The 20,181-nt window shown below is 55.5% G+C and overlaps 1 protein-coding gene across 4 annotated transcripts; it reads right to left on the bottom strand.

Moving 5' to 3' along the window:
- Window positions 1-4,543: 4,543 nt before the first annotated feature.
- Window positions 4,544-19,277, bottom strand: PGF (placental growth factor). 4 transcript variants are annotated; one of them, XM_059690317.1, is made up of 7 exons: window positions 18,866-19,276; window positions 17,623-17,665; window positions 13,224-13,420; window positions 12,311-12,387; window positions 10,206-10,235; window positions 10,037-10,099; window positions 4,544-5,285 (listed from the first exon to the last, which is right to left on the bottom strand). In XM_059690317.1, the coding sequence occupies exons 1-6, from the start codon at window positions 18,938-18,940 to the stop codon at window positions 10,042-10,044; spliced, it is 480 nt and encodes a 159-aa protein (XP_059546300.1). In that variant the 5' UTR covers window positions 18,941-19,276; the 3' UTR covers window positions 4,544-5,285; window positions 10,037-10,041. The 4 variants fall into 4 exon arrangements, with proteins under 4 accessions (XP_059546300.1, XP_059546310.1, XP_059546319.1 ...); XM_059690327.1 differs by lacking the exon at window positions 10,206-10,235 and having other exon boundaries at window positions 18,866-19,277; XM_059690336.1 differs by lacking the exon at window positions 10,037-10,099 and having other exon boundaries at window positions 18,866-19,275.
- Between the last annotated feature and the right edge of the window lie 904 nt (window positions 19,278-20,181).

The raw sequence follows: 20,181 nt of genomic DNA, 5'->3' as shown, positions 1-20,181 counted from the left end.
AAATGTCAGTGCCTCCCACTGCCTAGCAAAGCCCTAACAACCTAGGGTGGCACCCAGGGCCCGGCCTCCCTCCCAGCCTGCCTAGCACTCATCTGCTTCACTCACCTTAAGCATCAAAGCAGAACCGTTCGAAAATCTCCGTACAGCCTTGGTTTTCCACCTCTGGGTCTTTGTTCATGTGGTGCCTGCGCCTAGAACGCCTTCTCCATCTATCTCCCCACACTCGATCTTGCCTAATTCTTGGAGTCACAGTTCAAATGCTGCAGACTTTGTGAAGCCAGCCTTGATTTTCCTGATTCCCCCATGTGTAAGTCACCTCAGGTATCTCAGATTTCTTTAGTGGCGCTTCATCTGCTTAAGCCATGTGACCTTCTTTCCTTCTTTTATAATCATCTGTGCTTATCAGGCTCCTTCGACCAGCTTTGGAAGATCAGAGACAATGTCTTCTGTGTCTCCCTGGCTCATCCAGGTGTTCCACTGGGCTGGGTCCTCTGCCTTATTGAGTGAGCATCTCTCAAAGAACGTTAGGAACTTCATCATGAGGGAAGGGTAGCAGCACTTTCACAAACCCTTCCCTCTCTCCTCAAATTGCCTTAAATCACCAGAAGCTTTTAAATCAACAAAACCCAAGCTCTTTCTCTAGACCAAGCCGTGAGGTCTTTTCTTTCCCTTTTCCATCTTGCCTTGTCTCTGTGTGTTCTTAGGTAGATCAACGTAAGATGATCTACCTTCAGCTAAGCCTTCTCTCCTGTTCTCCTTATTTCTTGCAGAATGAGATTTTCCTTACTAAGTGGGAAATTGGGAACACTTTCATATGCTGATATATTTTGCCCCCTCACGCATGCATCTACTACAATTTGTTTGCTTCTAATAGACTCAAAAAATGCTCAAGAATGAATGAATGATCAGGGTAACCAGACCACATGGCCCATTAAGAACAAACTCTCTCTCTCTCTCTCCATCTCCATTACTTCTTCCTAAACCAGGCCATTCTAATTGGTTGCCTGGATCTGCTACAGCCTTGTAAGTGGTATTTGTTCCCCTAGTCTCGTGCCCCTAAGATCCATTCTCCACACAGAAGGCAGAGTGATCTTCCAATAATATGTGTGCTGTCACTTCACTCCCCTGCTTGAAACCCTCCAGTGGTTTCCCTCCACATGATAACCAAGTTCAAACTCCTAACCTGGCAACCCCCTGCATGATCTGGCCCTTACCCACCTCAAACATCAGTCACATCTCATGTCCCTTCCTCCCTTGCCCAGCCATACTGGGATCCCTTCTAAGGCTTTTGCATCAGTGGTGTCTTCTGTTTGGAGTGAACTCCTTCCTATCTTTCAAATTTCACCATAAACATCACCTCCACAGAGAGCCCTTCCCTGACCTCCTGGTCTAGCGTACCTCCCCCCAAACACTATCTGGTCACCTTTCCTTATTTTCCACTCAGCCCCTATTGCTGCATAACAATTTGTTATTAGATCTCATGATTCTACAGGTTAGGAAATCAAACAGGGCACAGCTTGTCCTGTTCCATGAGACCTGGGACTTCTACAGACCTGAGATGACTGTAAAGGCTGGGACAACTGGAGGCCGGCTGAGCATCTCTCTCTCTCGCTCTCCCCACACCGCTCTACAACTAGCTTGGGCTTCCTTCCAACATGGTGACTTCATGATAGTTGAACTTCTTACATGGCAGCTCAGGGTTCCAAGAGACCAAGGCAGAAGCTTCCAGTTCTCTTGAAAGGATTTGGAGCTCTCATAGGGTCTCTTCTGCCATACTCTATGATCAAAGCAGACCCAGGTCAACTCAGACTCAAAGAGAGGGAACAGACCTTCCCTCTCAGGGGAGAAATGTCAAAGAAGTCAAGGTCATATCTAATGTGCCAGAACCATTTTGGCAATGACGTATTAGTTTCTTTGTTTACATGTGTAACTTGCTTATTGAGCAAACGGTGAAAGCACAAACAACCCAGTTGTATTCTCTCTCTCTCTCTCATTATTGCTTCTAACCTGGGCATGTGCCCTGACCGGGAATCAAACCCAGGACCCTTTAGTCCACAGGCTGATGCTCTATCCACTGAGCCAAACCAGCTAGGGCTCATTATTGCTTCTAGATTAATTATGTTGGTTCTCCTTTTCTTGTCTCTTAATAGCATTTTGGGCAGATCTTCTAATGTTCCTGTCACTTTAATTTATTAAAGGCCCAGCCCCATCTAGGCTGGTCTACCCAATGTAAGTGTAACACCTTTCTTTCCCTAAGACAGGGTCTGGATTTGGCTCAAGGGAGCTGGGCAGGGCATGGTCTGTCCCTGTACGCCTCCCCATTCCTCTCTCTTTTGTTCACATGGGCCAGGAAGGAGAAATTGGGGTAAAGTCCCCCTTAGCCAGCCATTTCTTCTCTGGCTGTGACTATGCCTCCCATGACAGGTGCCAACTGTCTTGTTGGTGCAGCACAGGGATACCCTAGAGCACTGTTCCCTGAGGTGTTTCTTTTCCAGCTCTATATCTGATACGTCCCATTCTGCAATTGCCCCAACCCTATCCCCACAGCCTGCAGGGTCTCCTCACCTGCAGGTCTCCCTCTTGGGAGAACATGGGCAAGGATGCCCCTGGCCATTCACTTTCACCATGTCCCCCTGACCCGTGGGAAATTCCTGCTGGATGCCCCAAGGTGTCACCTCTCTCTATCCCCTGTCACTCTTCAGTTCTCCACTCCCCCCAGTTCCTATTCAGATAGCACCTGGGCAAATCCAGCTCCATGGAGAGGAGGAGGAGGGACCAGCAACCCAGGTCTCCAGCGACCTCACCTCCCTCTCCTTTCCTGGTCTTCTGCTTATGGAGAAGGGGGTGCTCAAGGAGGTGCTGGGAGATGTTTGGGCCTAGCACAGTGATCGGCAAACTGGCCCCTTGAGTGTGGCTCTTCCACAAAATACCACGTGCAGGCACGCACGTACAGTGCGATTGAAACTTCGTGGCCCATGCCACGGGGCCAAAGAGCCGAATGTGGCTCGTGAGCCGTGGTTTGCTGACCACTGGCCTAGCAGAACTACTTCAGCCACCTCTTAATAAATCCTGTAGGCAGGTGTGTCCAGCCCCAAATTGTTTCCTCTTTGTTTTAGAGTGTGGGGGATCAAGGCTCCTTTTTCCTTAGTTCTAGGGCCAGCCACCAGTTTGAGCAACAATGAAGTCCACCCAATATCCCGTAACACACGATTATGGTCGGTCTCTCCACTCAAATACAGGACAGCAGATCCTTGTGTGCCTTATTCCGCACTGGGTCCGTGGTGCCTGGGACAGTGGCAGGTGCACAGGTGGTGCTCCACAAATATATAATGAACAAATGAAAAGGGCCCTTCAGGACCTAACTGATCGGAAAGGACTGCCCAGATGGCCAAATGGGCCAGTCAGTTCCTTTCCTACTCATCCCCACTGCTCTTGGCCGTGGGGGCGGATTTTTGCTTCTGGCCTCCAAGAGCTCCCCCTGTCTCTGTCTAGTTCTCTACGGGGATCTATGGCCTGTGTCAGAAGACTGACCTCCATGTGGGTGGTTTGGGAAGCTGAGAGCCTTGGAGATGCTACTGGGGTCCTCAGGGCAATCCAGGGCCTGGCTGAGGGAAAGGGGTGCTACTCGCAGCTCTTAGTCCATCAAAGGCAATGGCTCAGCATGGCCTCAGCCCAAGGGGAGAGAAGCAGGAGAGGAAGCGCAGTTCTTCTGCAAAGCATTTGCCCTGGGGCTGGCCCACACCCCTTCTGTGATCACCAGCCAGAGCACATTCTGACCAGAGCGTCCTCCAAGGGGCCCAGCCTCGGCGAACAGACTGCCAAGGCCAGCTGCCTCAGCAGGGCCAACCCACCCCACCCACTGGACTGTCCAGGGCTTCCCTCCAAAGCCCCAGGCGAGCCTGCCTCTGGGCCCCTGCGGGTTTGTCCTGAGCAGCCTGCAGCGAGCGGGAACTCCCCTTCCCACAGTACAGGCAACAATAAAACCACATCCCTTTCAGACCAGAGGTAGATGGGGGTCTGACAGTGTGTGGTTTGGACTGAAAAAAATTTAAAAAGCACTTTTAGTCCTTTCATGCCAAGGCCTTCAGCAGGAAGGCAGAGGAAGGTGGGAGGTAAAGGGAGTGGAAATCGGGCAATCTGCAGACCCCTGCACTCGGTAGCCTGAGCAGGCTGGAGATGGGGGGCCAGGACCTGAGGAACCCCCATTCGCTCAGGGTCCGGGGGGCCAGGCACTGGGCCTGGTATGGGGTGGCCCTGGGGGAGGGAGAGGAGGAGGGGACTGTGCTCTTGCATTAGAGGGTGTTCATGGGATACTGGGGCCACGTTCCCCCAACTTTGGGGCCAGGACTAAATATTGGGAATCCCTCTTTATAGGAAGAGCGGACCTCAGGGTTCCTGCTGCAAGCAGTTGGGGAGATGGCACCCCAGGAAGCTGCAGGAGGCTGACGCCAACCGGGGGCAGCTGCGGGCCCACGAGCCTTTTTCTGTCCTGCTTCCACTTTCTGCTGCTCGCTGCTCCGGCAGACACTCCCTGGAGCAGAGGTTTCCAGACTAGAATACCTTTATTCAAGAGAATCTGGCTTGGCAGCCAGACAGCCATGCAGGCAGCGTGCTCCATGCCCAGCCGGGGCCCCCTCGTTGCCTGTGTCCCTGAGGGGGGCAGGGTGGCGAAGCCTTCCTTGGCCACAAAGAACCATGTCCCAGTACAAGCTGTGGCGAGATGTGAGGAGAAACCGTAGGGGACGAGGAGTGGCCAAGGCCCCGGGCGACCGCTGTTCTCCAGAGCTGAGTGTTCCGCTCTCCAGGGTCAGAGCCGCTGCCAGGGGGAGGAGGAAGCCACAGGGCCCCTCACCCCCTGCCTGCCTTCCCACGCAGCCGGGGCCATGGCCTGCTTGTCCGTGTAGAGCCCAAGTCCCAGGGACAGGCGGTGGGTTCTTCCTCTTCTTCCTTCTCCAGCCCCTTGGGGGCCCCTCAGGCCTCTGGAGCCCGGCTTGCCCCTCGCAAAGTCACGTCTTGCTTCTTCCCAAGCTGAAGCACACACGGGCCATGGCTGTCTTCTTTCTCTCACGTTCTGCTTAAGGCACTGGATTCCTGAGGGTCCTGTCCCTCCAGGCCCCTCATCTTGGAGGGAGGAGTCATTCAGCAGGGATGCAATTGGCTAATAAATAGAGGGCAGGTGCCAGCAAGGAGGTAACTGAGAGTGTGACGATAATAAATACAGGAGCCGGGTGTGGGTCTCTCTCCTCCGAGGGGCTGGTTATCTTGGGGGAGAAGGATCAGCTCACCTGTCAGAGACCAAACACAGAAAGCAGGTGTCAGCACGCTGTGGAGGGTGCGGTCCCTGCTACGGGAGCGGGGACAAAGCCAGAGGGGAAGCAGGGCAGGGAGCACAGGGAGATTGCAGCATGCCTGGATCTCTGCTTGCACCAAAGAGAAGCCGGGAGCTACCCTTCACCAAGCCCAGCCAGCCCTGCGCTAAGCACCTTCTCATCTACCCTTCACGGTATCTCATGGGGAAGGCACTGTTATTATCATCCTTTTGCAGATGAGAAAACGGAGGCTCAGAGAGGTTAGGAAACTTGCCCAAGGTCACACAGCTAGTCAGTGACATGAACCCAGTCTGGCTCCATACACTAATACCTCTGATTACTCTAGGGCAGCAGTCTTCAGACGAGGGTGCAGGTGTCCCGAGAGGTACATGAAAATTGTCCAAGACCTATATGAGTGCTGATGGCTTTAAAAGAATCTATTTTCAGTTCTCCACCTGAAAAGTGCCCGCCTGAGAAGTCTGCTTCCCCATCATCCTGAGAGTTCGCCACAATTACCTTCCTACCTGGCAGCATCCTGCCCATTCCAAAGCCCTGACAATACTGTGGCCCAAGGCAACAGTATCCAGGAGACACTGAACAAAGAACTCAGGGTGTAGGTGCTGAGAAAGGAAATGCGGCAAACAACTGGGTAACCCAGCCTTTTGCAAGTCAGGTGGTTTCCAAGTCTTTGCTTTCAACAAATTAAAGAACAACTCAACCGAATGGTCAGCGTACATGTCATGAGAAGTCATTTTTGTTCGCAGATCACCTTGATGTTTTTGGGAAAGAGTTTGTGGATGAAAAGGGGGTCACATACGAAGTCTGACAAGCTCAGGGGAGGTCAGCTCGGGGGCCCTACGAACTCAGAGACTAACAGTAACCACACAGGGTAGTCCGAACATAAAACTTCCTAACTGAAAGCAAGTTATGGCAGGAAGTCATGTCCTAGGCCTGTAGCTTCTTTGGCAAAGTTCAACCATTTCCTAAATGAGCCTAAAGTCTTTCTGCTTCTAAGATAACATACCTTTTGAAATGTCAGAGTAATCTCTTTTTCCAGGCCCCTTGGGGAGCAACTTCCCACCGGATCAGGAGACCACAGAAGTCCTCATGGTATCTTGTTGCCGGAATACCCTCTCCATGTGCTATAAATGTTACTCATTTCCTATCCGGTGCCCTCCCATGCAAAAGAAGTATGTGCCTATCCATTTTACTTTCTACCCAATCCCAGAGATTTTCCCGCGTTGCTTTCGCCTGCCCCCCTCATCTACGGAGCACCAGCGAATTTCATGTAACCCTTCTTTTGTCTCCTTTGATTCTGATGTATAAAAATACGCTGCAGAGCATTTTCTCGATCCATTAATATTTTGCTTCCTGGCAATTGTCAGTTTGATTCAATTAAATTTTTAAAATTTCTCTACAGGTTTGGATGGTTCTTATGGCGACAAGTTCAAGTAATTAAGTGACATCGAGTCCCATCTACTTGTTTATGTGAGCATGGTTTCTCACCCTTTTCATCTACAAAACTAGTGATCAGGAATGGAATTAATGCCGAATCCTGTCTCAGTCTGCAGGAGGTAACATTCATTAACGAGTTAATTAATCCATCTCATTGAGATGCATCCTTAATGAGATTGATGGTATTTTTTAAAAAAAGATTTTTTAAAATTGATTTTGAGAGAAAGAGGAAGAGAGAGGGAGAAAGCGAGAAACATTGATGTGAGAGTGAAGCATCCATCGGTTACCTCCTGCTCGCCCCTTAGGGGGATGGAGCCTGCAACCTAGGCATGGGTCCTGACCAGGAATGGAACCAGCAACCTTTCGGTGCACAGGACAATGCCCAACCAAGCCATACAGGCCTGATTGTACTTTTATATTGAACACTTATTCAAATATAATGTATTTGTGCTGTTTTGATCAATTGGTACTACAGATAATTATTGTGATAATCCATTCCAGGAGAAAATTTAATTTAGAGTTTATGTTTACAGGAAAATAAAATAATTCAAACTTATATGCCATTGTTGTAGCAGATACACATGGCAAGGTGATATATAAAAGACTTCAGCATTAAAACAATTACATTAGGCTGAAATTTTGTGGGGGAAATGAAATGGAAACAGAAGTTCAAGGAAAAAAGAAGCAATGCAAATATGCAACCACTGTTAGAGGAGAATGTTCACATTTATATTATTTGTTGCTATTATTCATTTCTTTTTAAAATAGACACCTTTCAAAAGAGGACATTCAGAAAGCCAAGAGACAGATGAAAACATGCTCAAAGTCACTAATCATCCGAGAGATGCAAATCAAAACAACAATGAGGTACCATCTCACACCTGTCAGAATGGCTATCATCAACAAACAACAAGTGCTGGAGAGGATGTGGAGAAAAAGGAACATCGTGCACTACTGGTGGGAATGCAGACTGGTGCAGCCACTATGGAAGACAGTATGGAGTTTCCTCAAAAAACTGAAAATGGAACTCCCATTTGACCCTGTGATTCCACTTCTAGGAATATATCCCAAGAAACCAGAAACACCAATCAGAAAGGATATATGCACCCATATGTTCATAGCAGAACAATTCACCATAGCTAAGATCTGGAAACAGCCTAAGTGCCCATCAGCAGATGAATGGATTAGAAAACTGTGGTACAGCTACACGATGGAATACTATGCTGCTGTAAAAAAGAAGGAACTCTTACCATTTGCAACAGCATGGATGGAACTGGAGAGCATTATGCTAAGTGAAATAAGCCAGTCAATGAAGGAAAAATACCACATGATCTCACTCATTCCTGGATAATAGAGACCATTATAAACTTTTGAACAATAATAGATACAGAGGCAGAGCTGCCTCAAACAGATTGTCAAACTGCAGCAGGAAGGCCAGGGAGGGTTGGGGGGCAGGAGGGAGGGGGGTAAGAGATCAATCGAAGGACTTGTATGCATGCATATAAGCATAACCAATGGACATAAGACACTGGGGGGTAGGGGAGGCTAGGGGACTGTCTGGGGCGGGGGGGAAAAAAGAAGGACACATATGTAATACCCTTTGTAATACTTTAAGCAATAAAAAAATAAATTATAATAAATAAATAAATAGATAAATAAATAAATAAATAAAGTGGATGATGGTGTTAAATTAAAATGCCCTGCCGGGCCAGTGTGCTCAGTGATTGAGCTTCGACCTATGAACCAGGAGGTCGCAGTTCGGTTCCAGGTCAAGGCACAAGCCTGGGTTGCAGGCTCCATCCCCAGTGTAGGGTGTGCAGGAGGCAGCCAATCAATGATTCTCTCTCATCATTGATGTTTCTATCTCTCCCTCTCCCTCTCCCTTCCTCTCTGAAATCAATAAAAATATATTTTTTAAAAATTAAAATGCCCTATCACACAGGCATTCCATCTGAAGAGTTATCTAGTGGCTTTATATAAAAGCATTAATATTTATAACATGCCGGAAATGATATCTTTGCAACTATTTACAACGTTGATGGGAAAGTTCAGTGTTAACTTAAACGTGAGCAAGAGAGCACGTGGTTTTGAACTTCCGTCAGGAGATTCCCTGGGAGACGTCTGAAGACCGCTGCCCTGGTCGGTGGAGCCACAGGGCCTGCTGGGCCTGCCTGGCTGTGGGGAGCCCTGCATTGCCTGCACTGCCAGCTCCTTCCCGAGCGGCTGCCTGGGCCCAGGGAGAAAGGAGGTCCCCATGCCTGGGGAGACCGGCTTCCCTAGAACCCCTGCCTTCACGGAGTGGGGCGGAAGCCTCCGGGGTCAGCTCCAGGCCCACAGGCCAAAATGATTTCCTGGAGTCTTGGCGCCGAAAGGACCTGTCAGGTGACTAAGTTACTGTAGAGGTGACATATTTTGTTTTTACTATTTACTCACATATTTGGGTTTTCCCTTCTCTGATCCTTCTCTGGCCTGGACTACACTCAGGCCTGGACTCCACCCTGGGCCTCCAGGTGTGAAGCCAAGAGGGACAGGTAACATTGAGAGGGAAATAGAAGCGATGGCCCCCGGAGCCCCCTGGAGGGGGGATAGAAATACAGGGTGTGAGAGCCAGCGGGCGTTTGCTCCTCCCCAAGGCCTCTAGGAAATAGCCCCGACTGTTTTCAGCTATTGGACTTTTCATCACTAGAAGGCAAGAATCTTGTTGGCTTGTTTGCTGGTATACCCAGCAGACAGTCAAGTATTTAAAAACTATTTCTAGAATGGCTACATGCTAGGTGGGCCCTGACCCCTCATTTTACACAGAAAGAAACACTAGGCCAGTGGTCGGCAAACTGCGGCTGGCGAGCCACATGCGACTCTTTGGCCCCTTGAGTGTGGCTCTTCCACAAAATACCACATGCGGGCGCGCATTCCAGTGCGATTGAAACTTCGTGGCCCATGCGCAGAAGTCAGTATTTTGTGGAAGAGCCACACTCAAGGGGCCAAAGAGCCGCATGTGGCTCACGAGCCACAGTTCGCCGACCACTGCACTAGGCTCAGAGAGCTGACATGACTTGCTCAAGCCATACAGAGACTCGTGCTAAGCCAGGACAAGATCCAAGGCCCCCTGAGGCTTCCTGGGCCCTCGCATCTCTAAAAATGCATCTCCCTGGTCTGGCCCCTAAGACTGCTCTGGTCCTTGCTTTCCCCTTCCCCCAGCATTAACCCCTGCTGGTGGGGGCTCCCCTCTGGCTCAGCCTCTTTGTCATCCCTGGGCCCCCCCGCACACTCACAGGTGTCAGTCTGTGGGTCTCTGCTTCTCTTTCTTCCTCTTCCCACTGCCCTTGGGTCTCCTCCTGCAATAAGCCAAAAGCATCAGGACAGAGTGGCTGGGAGCTTATCATGCTGGGACAGGGGCTGGCAGGCCCAAGAACAGCCTGGAGCCCCAGCCAGGCCACTTACCTTTCTGGCTTCGTTATCTGCGACACCGGCCTGGGAAAACAGAGGCCAGGGGAGAATCAGAGAGTGGTAAGTGTGGGCTGCCTGCCACCCGCACACCTCCCCTCGGACATTCGGATCCTGGTCCTGCAGTTGGCACTGGAACCACCAGGGGGTAGCATGGAGCTAGTGAGGAAGAGATGGCCAGAGGCCTCTGGGCTTCAGCTCCCACTCTAGACTCCGGTGACCCCTCCAAGAGAGAGACGAATTTCCCCTCGGGGGGGCCCCTTTCCCTAACCTTCTGCACTTCTCAGCCTCTTGGCATCAAATCTGGGGATTTGTAAGCCTGTCCTTTCCTGCTTTCTCTGTTTATTTTTCCTCTTGTTCCTGCTCTTCATTCCAGGGTGCACCCGGTTTCCTCAAGGAGAGTGAGTGAGGCCAGGGAGAGGGGGTGGCTGCTGCCAGCTAAGGCTGCCTGTCAGGGCACAGCTGCCACCTCTGCTCCAGGGATGTGATGCTGCGGGCAACAGCAGGAGGAGCGGGTGAGGGGCGGAGGCAGGGGAGGTGGGCACAGCCCCACGGTCACCAGGCAGGTCCGGGCTCTGCCTCCGGGGCTGTGGCTGTTGGCCCAGAAGTGAGAAGAAAGGTGTCCCTGTTGGTCAGCCTGTTGGAAGGGGACAGGGCCTCCCTCAGCCTTGCCTGGGAACGGGTGGGGGTGTAGGCCAGGGAATGTTGTCCTCGGCTGGCTGTCTCCCTAGGGAGCCAAGGCAGGGGACCAGGGCCTCTTGGACTGCCTGGTCATGTCTGTGCCATCCTGGGCACGTCAGAGACGCTCGTGGAGCCTCCGTTCCTCGCCTGCCTGCCCCAACAGAGTGGCTGTGAGGGCAAAGGTGGAACATGAAAGGTCAGCGGTCAGCACTGTGCCTGGGAGGAGTCATTGCTGAACTCTCGTTGTCGGGCTAAGCCTGGCTGGGAGGAACGGGAGGAAATGGGCTGAGGCAGGGCCCCTGACGGCAGTATAGTGACGGGGGCCTAGAGCCTGGGCTCAGGTCCAAGAGTGGCGGCCGGAGCCCTGGACACGGAGCAGAGCCAAGGCCAGGGCAGTGCGGGGTCTCCTGGAGAATGGCCAGGAGAGGTAGCATGAAAAGGGGAGGCTTAAGGGTTGGACAGGCTGGGGTTCACTCATACGCTGTGGCAAATCATGGAACCACCAAGCCTCAGTTTCCTCATCCGTAAAATGGAGCCGATGATAGTACCGACCTCCCAGCGTTAAGAACAGGGACCTTGTCTGTTTTGCTCACCACTCCATCTCCAGCCTGCAGGACAGGGCCTGGCATACAGTAGGTGCTCAATTAATTCTCATTTGAATGAGAATGAGAACATCTGAACACTGAATGAGAAAACACATTCAAGTGCCTAGTGTGGGGCTAGGCGCACAGAAGGGCACCATAAATGATGGTGGTCCCTTTGTTCCCACCCCAGAATAGGGCTCAGGACCTCTCGTCTGGAGCCTCCACCCATAGCCCAGGCCACCAGGACCGCACCTCAGCGGCTTCTCTCTTCCCTAGGCCCGTCGGCAGTGCTGGGCCTGCTTCTCCGGGAAACGAATGCTCAGATGCCCTGGGAATGGGCTGGTCAGAGGCTCTGCTGGGTGGGGGTGCGATTGTACAGAAACCCCAATGCCTTCTTCCTTCTGCCCCTTTCCTCCTGCCACAGCTTGTCCTTCCCTGTGCTCCTCTGCCCACCTGTCCCCTTCCACAGGCACAGCCTGGCTCAGAACTAAGCCCAGGCTTGAAATGTCCTTGCCTCAGTGTCTCTTCCAGGGCTGTGGCAACTGCCTCCCATCTCAGGGAGGGGATGGTGGGCCCTGAGCCCCTGAAAGTCTGGGGGGGACTCAGGCTTCCTTCCCCCTTGGGGCTCCTTGGCGGCTGTGCTCCAACTCCTGGGACCACCTCCTCGGGCAAACACTGGCTGATGCGGGGACAAAACACAGCTGCCTCTGGTCCCTGCTTTCCCTGGCCAGCCTCCCTCGGCCAGGAAGGAAGAGTGGCCTGCAGCAGGGATGGCGGTCATGTGGCTAAGGCTGCCACGCGCACAGGGCCTGTCCCTGCCCCTCCCTGAGCACCTACCTGCACGCGCAGTGTGTGTGCTGGGAGAATGTCATCTCCACGTAGGAGGACCGATGCTCGGAGCTGATCCTCAGGATCTGCGGGAGAGAAAGGTTGGTGCCTGGGCTGGGGGTGGCCGTGGGTTTCCAACATTTCCCACACCCTCCTTGGGGGGAGGACCAGACTCCATGTTTCCCCCCACACCATCCTTTGGACGACATGCCCTCATTCTGCTTTGAGGAGTGGGGCACACAGGCCTCCCATCAGCATGTGGATCTGAGGGAGGCCCTTCCACGGCCACCAGCATAGCAACAGTGTAGCAGGGGGGCCCATGCTCTGGAGTCAGAGACACAGGTTGGAAGTGTGGCTCTTCTCCCTGCTGAGCAAGGGAAGTAACATCCCCGAACCTCACATTTCTCATCTGTGAAATGGGAGTAAGACTTGCCTTGAAGGCTGAATGGTGAGGTAGTGAAGTGCCTCGCACAGGGCTTGGCATTACTCAGTAAGTGTGATACGAACCATTGTGTTGTGTGTGCGTGCACGTGTGTGTGTGTGTGTGTGTGTGTGTGTGTGTGTGTGTGTGTGTGTGTGTAAGGTTCAGGGCACCAAGTACTCCTGGTATAAACAGGGATTTCTTGAGTCTGAGCAGATTCAAATCTTTTCCATCCCCTACCAGGTATCCTCGGACCTGGAGTGGGGCTAAGCGGGAGCCTGGGAGAGCTGGTAAGGGAGGGAAAAGTGGGCCCAAAGTCGGGATGCAGGCTCCAAAAGGCGGGCACTGTGCTGGGTGGAAAGGGCCTGAGAGTCAGTTGCAGTCCTGTGACCTCGGGCTGCCCCCCTTCCCTCTCCAGGTCCCTTCTGGTAGCCGGTGCTGAGAACCTCTGAGCAGGGTGTGGACCAGGGGGCAGGCCGGACGTGAGGAGGCCCTCCCTACCTGCATGGTGACGTTGGTCGTCTCCACCGGCACACAGTGCAGGGCCTCATCCCCACAGCAGCCCGTGCAGCGCAGCAAGGGGACACAGGACGGGCTGAACATGTACTGCGTCTCCTGGGGGTACTCCGACAAGACGTCCACCAGCTTCTCCATTGCCCGGCAGTAGCTGCGGCCCCACACTACCTGGAAGGGCATCACTGCAAGAGGGCACAGTCAGCTGGTCAGGTCAGGAGAGGCTGCTCCTCGATGCCCCCCCCGTCCTGGCTCCTTAGCCTGGCAGAGCCTCCTCCTCCAGGAAGCCCTCAGCCTATCTGAGCCTCCTCTGCTCTGAACTGATGCCACCCCTCTGGGAAGACTGCTGGAGCTTTAGATGGGCTGGCAGAATGTCCCAGTGTCCCGAGCTCTCCCCTGTGTTCTCAGTGCGGCACCCACACCTGCCTTGGGGTCCCTGGAGTTCCGAGGAGCGTGCCCGGCTGCCCCCAGGCCCGCTGGGTCTTTCTCAGGCCTGCGCTGGCGCTTCCTCGGTCCTCGGGACTTTGCAGAAAACATTTCTGCGCATTCTGTGAGACTGGCTTGCAGAGTTCGCCCTCGTCTTTATTTCCTGCCCCACGCTGGGCCGGCTCCTTAGCCAGGCAGCCAAGCCTGCAGCCAGCCCCGTGCTCCATCCCCACTCCTCATTTTACCTGGACCAGCCCTGGAACCAAACTGGCCACATCACCAGCATTCCCACCTTTGGGCTATGTTCCTCCCCCACTTCTCATTTCTAACCAAATACAGCTCGCCACCCATTTCTCCAGGCCCACCTCCCCGCCTCTCCAAAGCTTTCTCCAGCTTTTCTAGTATGAACAGATGTTCCTCCTTTGAGTATAACTAGGCCCCAAGGGCTGGCCTTATCTCAATCACTGGGGCTCTTATCTCCTTTACAAGCAAGTCGAGGCTCTGTGAGGACAGGGACCCAAGCACCCAGTAAACACAGGCTAAATAATGACTTATTGATCAGATGATTGTTCACTGAAGAATATCGGGGACATCGCCCATCCCCAGCCGTGGCCCCTGACCCCGACGATGTCCTGTGGTCATGAGCAAGAGCTTTGGGGGGCTGATCTGGAATCTCTCAAAATATGCTACTCCTTCAGGGGAAGGCCTGGGGCCTGGTCCCAAAGAGAGGCTCACAGGACGTGAGTAACCAGAAGCAGGAGACCTCGCTTCCAGTCCCGGCCCTCCACCGACTGTGTGACCTTGGGGAGGTCACTTAACCCTTCTGGGAGATCAGTTTCCTCAGCTGGGGAAAGAGAAGCAGGCTGGGAATAGACGGTTGCTAAGGTCTCTCCCAGCTCTGACAGACAGTCTGTGATTCTGGGCACACAACGCAGTCCAGCCTTGAGACCGTGGGCAGATACACATCTCCGGCCCTGGGTCGTCTTGCCCTACACATGATGGCTGTCCTCAGCTGGTGGCAGAGGGCACGGGATCTGGGTCAGCCAGCAGCCATCATGGTTCTCCCAGCAGCCCCCTCACCTCCTCTCTAGGAGGCAGAAGGGGCCAAAGTCCATCCCATGGGGCCTGTGAGGATGGGAGTCTCAGGGTAATCTCAGAGGAAAAATAAACTTCAGCCTCGCAGAGGCCCTGGGGAAAGGCTGCAAGCTGGTGGAAAACACCCAAGAGGCGGCGTGTCCACGTGGAGCCGGCCGAGGAGGCCAGAGGCAATAAAAACCATGCTTATCTGGGCGTCTGCTGCTCCACTCTGCTTTGTGTGCTTGGGGGGCACTGGGGCTGGGCCCGGGCATGGGAGGAGGACCGGTGCCTCCCCTGATCCTGCCTCCCAGGCCACTGGGACACTCTCCCTGCACCCCCAAGTGGGAAACAAGGCCCTCTTCCCACAAGCGGCCCGAAGCCCCAGGGAAGCCAGCCTCTGCAGTGCAAGGTCAGAGGGGCACCTCCCCATCACAGCTCCGTGAACGCCTGTTTAGTCTAAACTCTCCATGAGGCGATGTAACTCTGGACGTTTAATCTCTACCGTGGAAAACATAAATAACAGCAGAGAACAGCCAGCTGACAGTGCCGTGGAGGCTCAGGATCCTCCCCTGGGAGCAGCCACTAGGGGGGGGGGACAGCAGCAGAGAAGGGGTATCCCAGCCCCCTACCAGTCTGCAAACAGATTTCCATCCAGCTGGGCTGTTGGGGCCACAGCCAGGTTAAGCAGAGCCAGCTGAGCCCTGGCGGCAAAAGAAGGGATTTCCTTTCCTCACCCCCCCCCCCCCCCCCCCCCCCGCCCCAGACTGCATCGACGGGGCCCAGGCTACAGGGCCCTGAAACCCGCCACTTTCTGGACCACGTGGCAAGGCTGAGGGGGTGAGCCGGGCCTGCTGTACCTGGCAGCCACCAGGAAAGAGGGCAATCGGTTCCTGGAGGCCGCTGCACGGGTGTGTGGGGGAAACAAAGGCGCCGGCTGGGTAAGGGGCTAGTTGAGAAAGGCGTGACCACTCCCAGCTGTGGGCTGAGGCCCTCAGGAAGGAGGTCTGCTCAGCTGCTCCTGAGAGCACTGCCTCAGGGGTCGGGTGGGAGGAGTGGGAGGCTGTAGCCCAGTGAAGTGCCGGGCCAGGGCGAGGCCATGCAGCAAAGGCTGCTCCCAGGGCCACGAGTGGGTTCTCGACAGCCCTGTGGGTGAGCCTCCTATGTGGTTCCAGCTGCCTACCCCCCGGGACGGAGGAGACTCAAGAAGGGACGTGCCTGATCCTGAGAGCGAGCTCCTGGGGAGCTCCCGGGAGGCCACAGGGCTGGGCAGAGCTGCTGGCCACAGCCCAGGCCCGGCAGGTGTCCTCTCCATAGTCACGGGTGGGGTGCACAGCCAGCCTGCTGCGAGGGACACGCTGCTCATGCCTGCTCAGCCGTGAGCCGTGGATACCGAGGCGTGTCCAAGGCTTTAGGCAACTCCAAGGGCCTCTGTGAGCCTCAGAGTCTCCATCCATAAAACCGGGAGAATACAAGTGCCTTCCTAGTTCACAGCCCGTGCTCCGCACAGAAGAATAGTAAATGCCCGACACTGTTACACGACAGTGGCAGTGAAAACCAGCATCCACGGCTGCAAAGTACAGGCCATGCTGTCTCTTGTCCGGGCTTAGCAGGAGGGGATGGCATTGGCAGATTTTGATAACTGGGGTCCAAAGCTCATGGGACGGCCCATGGCCACAATACAGGCTCCCTGACTGGTGAGAATGGCAGGTTAGCTGCCCTCCTAGATAGACACTTCCAAGCCTCCTCACCCTCGTCCCTGGAAAATATATACTCCTGTGTCCCCTCCATGGAGTCAGCGAATCCTACAAACTTAGGAAAAACCTTAGCTAGTATGTAGTCTACTGCTCCCATTTACGGACGAGGGAACTGAGGCCCAGGCTTCTTTAGTAGCTGTTGCCTGAAATACGCTAAAAGCATCAAAGAGGATATGGGGTGGAGATGGTGATGGGTCCCTCCCCGAATCTAAGAGAGCATTATATTGTGCTAGCCTCAGCGGCACAGCAAGGGGAGAGGGAGGATCAATGAAGTCAAGAGCTGCTGCCTCCCCCACCTTCTCAGGACCTGGGATTCAGGCATGAGAGCGTGGCCAGGCCCAGGAGAAGATGACTACCAGGCAGGCAGGCCAGCAGAGAGAGGGTGTTCCCAGCCCCAATTGGCTATCATGCATGTGTGTGTGCACGTCCCTGCACACTCCCACTTCCACTGAGCCGTGGGAAGCCTCAGGAACGGTGTGTGGCCTGACTGCACGTCTTGGAGAGGCAGGCAGGGAGGAGCAAGGCAGGGGGCCTGGCATGAGCGTCCTGCCTTCTGCACGTATGTCTCTTTGGCAACCATCTAGCCCTTTGAAGATTCCCTCTTGATGCAACCCTGGGTGGAGAGTGGAGGGGCCAGGGAGGGCGCGACTCATGTTCTGTCTGTTTGTAATCAATGAAAAGGCCTGGCTGCTGGGAAGGGCTGGCTGCTGGGAAGGTCCCTTCTCCCCTCCTGATTCTCTTGATGGTTTGCCCACTGTACCCAGCTCCCAGACCACCAGTCTAGCCCCTGGCACACTCACTGCCCACACTGCCCTCCAAGACCTCATCTGCCCCCCGACATCATGCTGGGAAGGGGCTCTGAACCAACTAGACCAACCCTGGGTTACTGGCCCCAGCTCTGCTCTCTGGGTGACCCCGGCCCAGGAATATACCTCTCTAGACCTCTGGGTCATAACGGGGGGTTTCTCAAACTCTGCCAACTCTGTCAGCCAGGGCATCAGCCAGCTTGCCGACTTTCCCCAACTTAATATCATCCTGCACCCACCTTTCAGGCCAGTCCCTCCCCACCCTCTGCAGAGGCGTGAACGGAGAGGGCTTGGTGAGCGCACACGCCAGCCCGGCTTGCTTACCTTTCGTCTGTGACGAGTTGTTCCCAGCAGACAGAGCCGGCGGCTGCGGACAGAAAGGTGCAGAAGTGAGGGGGACCATCACGGGCCATGTGCTCTGAGGCCGAGTGTACTGGCAACAGCATAGCGGGCCATCCGAGCTGCTTCCCACCCACTGCACACTCTCTGCCCTGACTCCGAGCTGTCTCTTTCCATGTCCAACTAAAACCTCACTGGACCCTGGGGGGGTCCCAGCCCTCACTCTGGCCTCAGTTTCCTCATTTGGAAAGGGTGGGAGTCTGGAGGCTTTTGGAGTACTTTGCTTTCTGTGTCTCGAAGATCTTGCAATTCTTCGGGGTCTTCCTCCTCCCCAGCCCCCTGGCCACCCTGCTGGGCCCTATGCAGCCTGCGTTGGCTGGGTGCCAGAGCCTAGGAGAGGTGATCAGCTGGTGGGAGCAGAGGGGCTGGAGCGGGTGGCGCCAGGAGCTGGTGTGCGGGTAACGTTACACCTCTGGCCAGCCCTGCAGCAGCGGGTGGCTGCTGGCGGGGCTTTTCTGCCCCAGGGTCTGTCTAGCCCACCCACCCCTGGGCTGGGGCTGAAGACGCCCAGGGCAGTGGGATAGCGCAGTGGGAAGGCAGCTCATTGGCTTTGTCAGGATTTCACTGCCCAAGCTGGCTCCTGGCCAGACTCCCCCGGCTCCTGGGAAAAGGGCCCTGCTCACTTCCCCAGGCCCTGCACGTGGGACCTCCGGCTGCCCACCCGGGAGAGCCGGTACAGCAGGACCTCTTGTCTGGCCCCGGGCCCTCCCTGGAGCCCTGCGCTCAGCCCCGGGGCAGGCTCCAGCCTCCCCACCCATGGCTCCTTCTGCTGGCTTCCCCCTCCACCAGCCCAGGTCAGAGGTCCTGGGGGCGCCTGCCTGGTCACAGGCCTCGACCCTGACCACAAGGTCAGGGACCGGCCTGGGATTAGTGGAGAGATGCTTTTAGCAAAGCCACGGTGGCTCCAGGGGCCAGACAGGAAACCTCCCTCCCGTGCCTGTGGCTTCCCTGCCCCCACCACGACAGACCCCAGAGCCGAAGTCTGGGTCAGCCCGGCCTGAGGTCTCCTCCCAGACAACGTGGTCCAGCCCGACTCCTGGGAAATGGGTGGACATCCTTGGAGGTGCCGGTCCAGGGAGTGCGTCTGTGGTTTCGTGGCCCCCGGGGTTTGAATGCTGGGGTGGAGGAGATGAGGGGAGCCAGGCTGGGATGAGGGGGTGGGTCTTACCTGGGGAGACACAGCAGGCAGCGCCAGCCCCGCCACGAGCTGCAGGAAGCAAGTGAGCAGCCTCATGGTAGGCATCTTCTCAGACGTCCCGAGGCAGGGGGCTCCGAAGGGAAATCACCATGCTCACCCCGCCGGGGGCGTCCCTGGGACGGGAGCGGCGGAGCTGAGCCGGGGGCTGGACGCCCTCCTCGCGACTGCCCCGAGGTCCCCGCTAGTGGGCTAGCGGCCCGAGCATCCTCTGGGGGCCCGCAGGTAAGTCGTGGCTGGGGGACCTGATTCGAAGCGCCCGGCGGGGTGGGCAGGCGGCCGCCGGGGAAGGCTCGTCGGGCGCTCCGCGCGACCCCAGTCTCCCCGCGGGCCCGTGAAGATGCGGCTTCCTGCTCAGACAGCAGCTCTTAAGGGACTGGAGCTGGTCGGCGACGGGGTTTCGGGAGCTGTGAACGGGGCGGGGCTCCAGGCCGCCCCGCCCACCGCGGACGAGGCGCTCTGGGAGCGGCCGAGCCCCGAGCCCCGAGCCCCGCCGGACCAGCGGACCAGCGGTGGGGCGGCGCGGGGCTGAGCGCGCTCGCTCGTCCCGCAGCGCAGTGCGTGGAAGGGGCTCCGCACGCGGACCCTCGCGCTCCCCCGGAGCCCAGCCCGCAGTTTATCCCGGGGCCGGCGGAGCCTGGTGCCCGCGGCGCCAGGACCCCGTGCTGCCAGCGGAACGCCCGCGCTTCTAGGCTGGCTGCTTTGCGTCGGGGCATCGAGCCTGTGGTCGGAGCCCCGCGTTTGCAGCGTCTTACCTCTAGGAAGGCGGCAACTTGGTCTGGCCCTTTATTTCCAGGGCCACCCTATGCCGTCGCCACAATCCTCAGGCGGGAAAGAGTGCCCCTGCGTGTATATATGGTGCATACATATGCGCTCGAGGAGTGGGCGTGTGTGTCACTGACAGACAAACCCCGAGCCAGCTGACTCCAGAGCTGCCTCTCTGCCCCGTGCAGCCGGTTCCCCTGTGGGAAGCAGTGTTCTCAGGCCCTCCCTGCGGGCCCACCACAGGCAGAGTGGAGTGCGGCCCAGCGTGGCCTTTCCTCCTGGGCCCAGGAGGAGGAAATGCTTCCACTGGCAGGGGTCTGCCCACAGGGGTCTAGTGTGTTTGTTTGTGTGTGCACGTGTCTGTGCATGTGTGGGGGGGCATGTAAGTGTGACTGTGAGGACCCACCTGTGCTATGAGTCTCTGTGTGGTCTGCGTGTCTGCGTGTGTCTGCTGTATGTACAACTGTCACTTGTGTGTGGATCTGGTCCCTTGGTAGCTCTGTGATTGTGTGTGTGTATGTGTC

This window comes from Myotis daubentonii, chromosome 1 (genome assembly GCF_963259705.1).
Source record: "Myotis daubentonii chromosome 1, mMyoDau2.1, whole genome shotgun sequence".
Taxonomy (NCBI): domain Eukaryota; kingdom Metazoa; phylum Chordata; class Mammalia; order Chiroptera; family Vespertilionidae; genus Myotis; species Myotis daubentonii.
This window is presented reverse-complemented; position numbering and strand designations above follow the sequence as displayed.

Bases quoted from the DNA above. Each gene is read 5' to 3' on its own strand.
- PGF (XM_059690317.1), bottom strand. From the start codon at position 18,940: ATGCCTACCATGAGGCTGCTCACTTGCTTCCTGCAGCTCGTGGCGGGG. The intron at 12,388-13,223 runs GTAGGGAGGGCC...TCTCTCCCGCAG, and splicing joins CGACCAACGTCACCATGCAG to ATCCTGAGGATCAGCTCCGA. The intron at 10,100-10,205 runs GTAAGTGGCCTG...GGCTTATTGCAG, and splicing joins CAGATAACGAAGCCAGAAAG to GAGGAGACCCAAGGGCAGTG.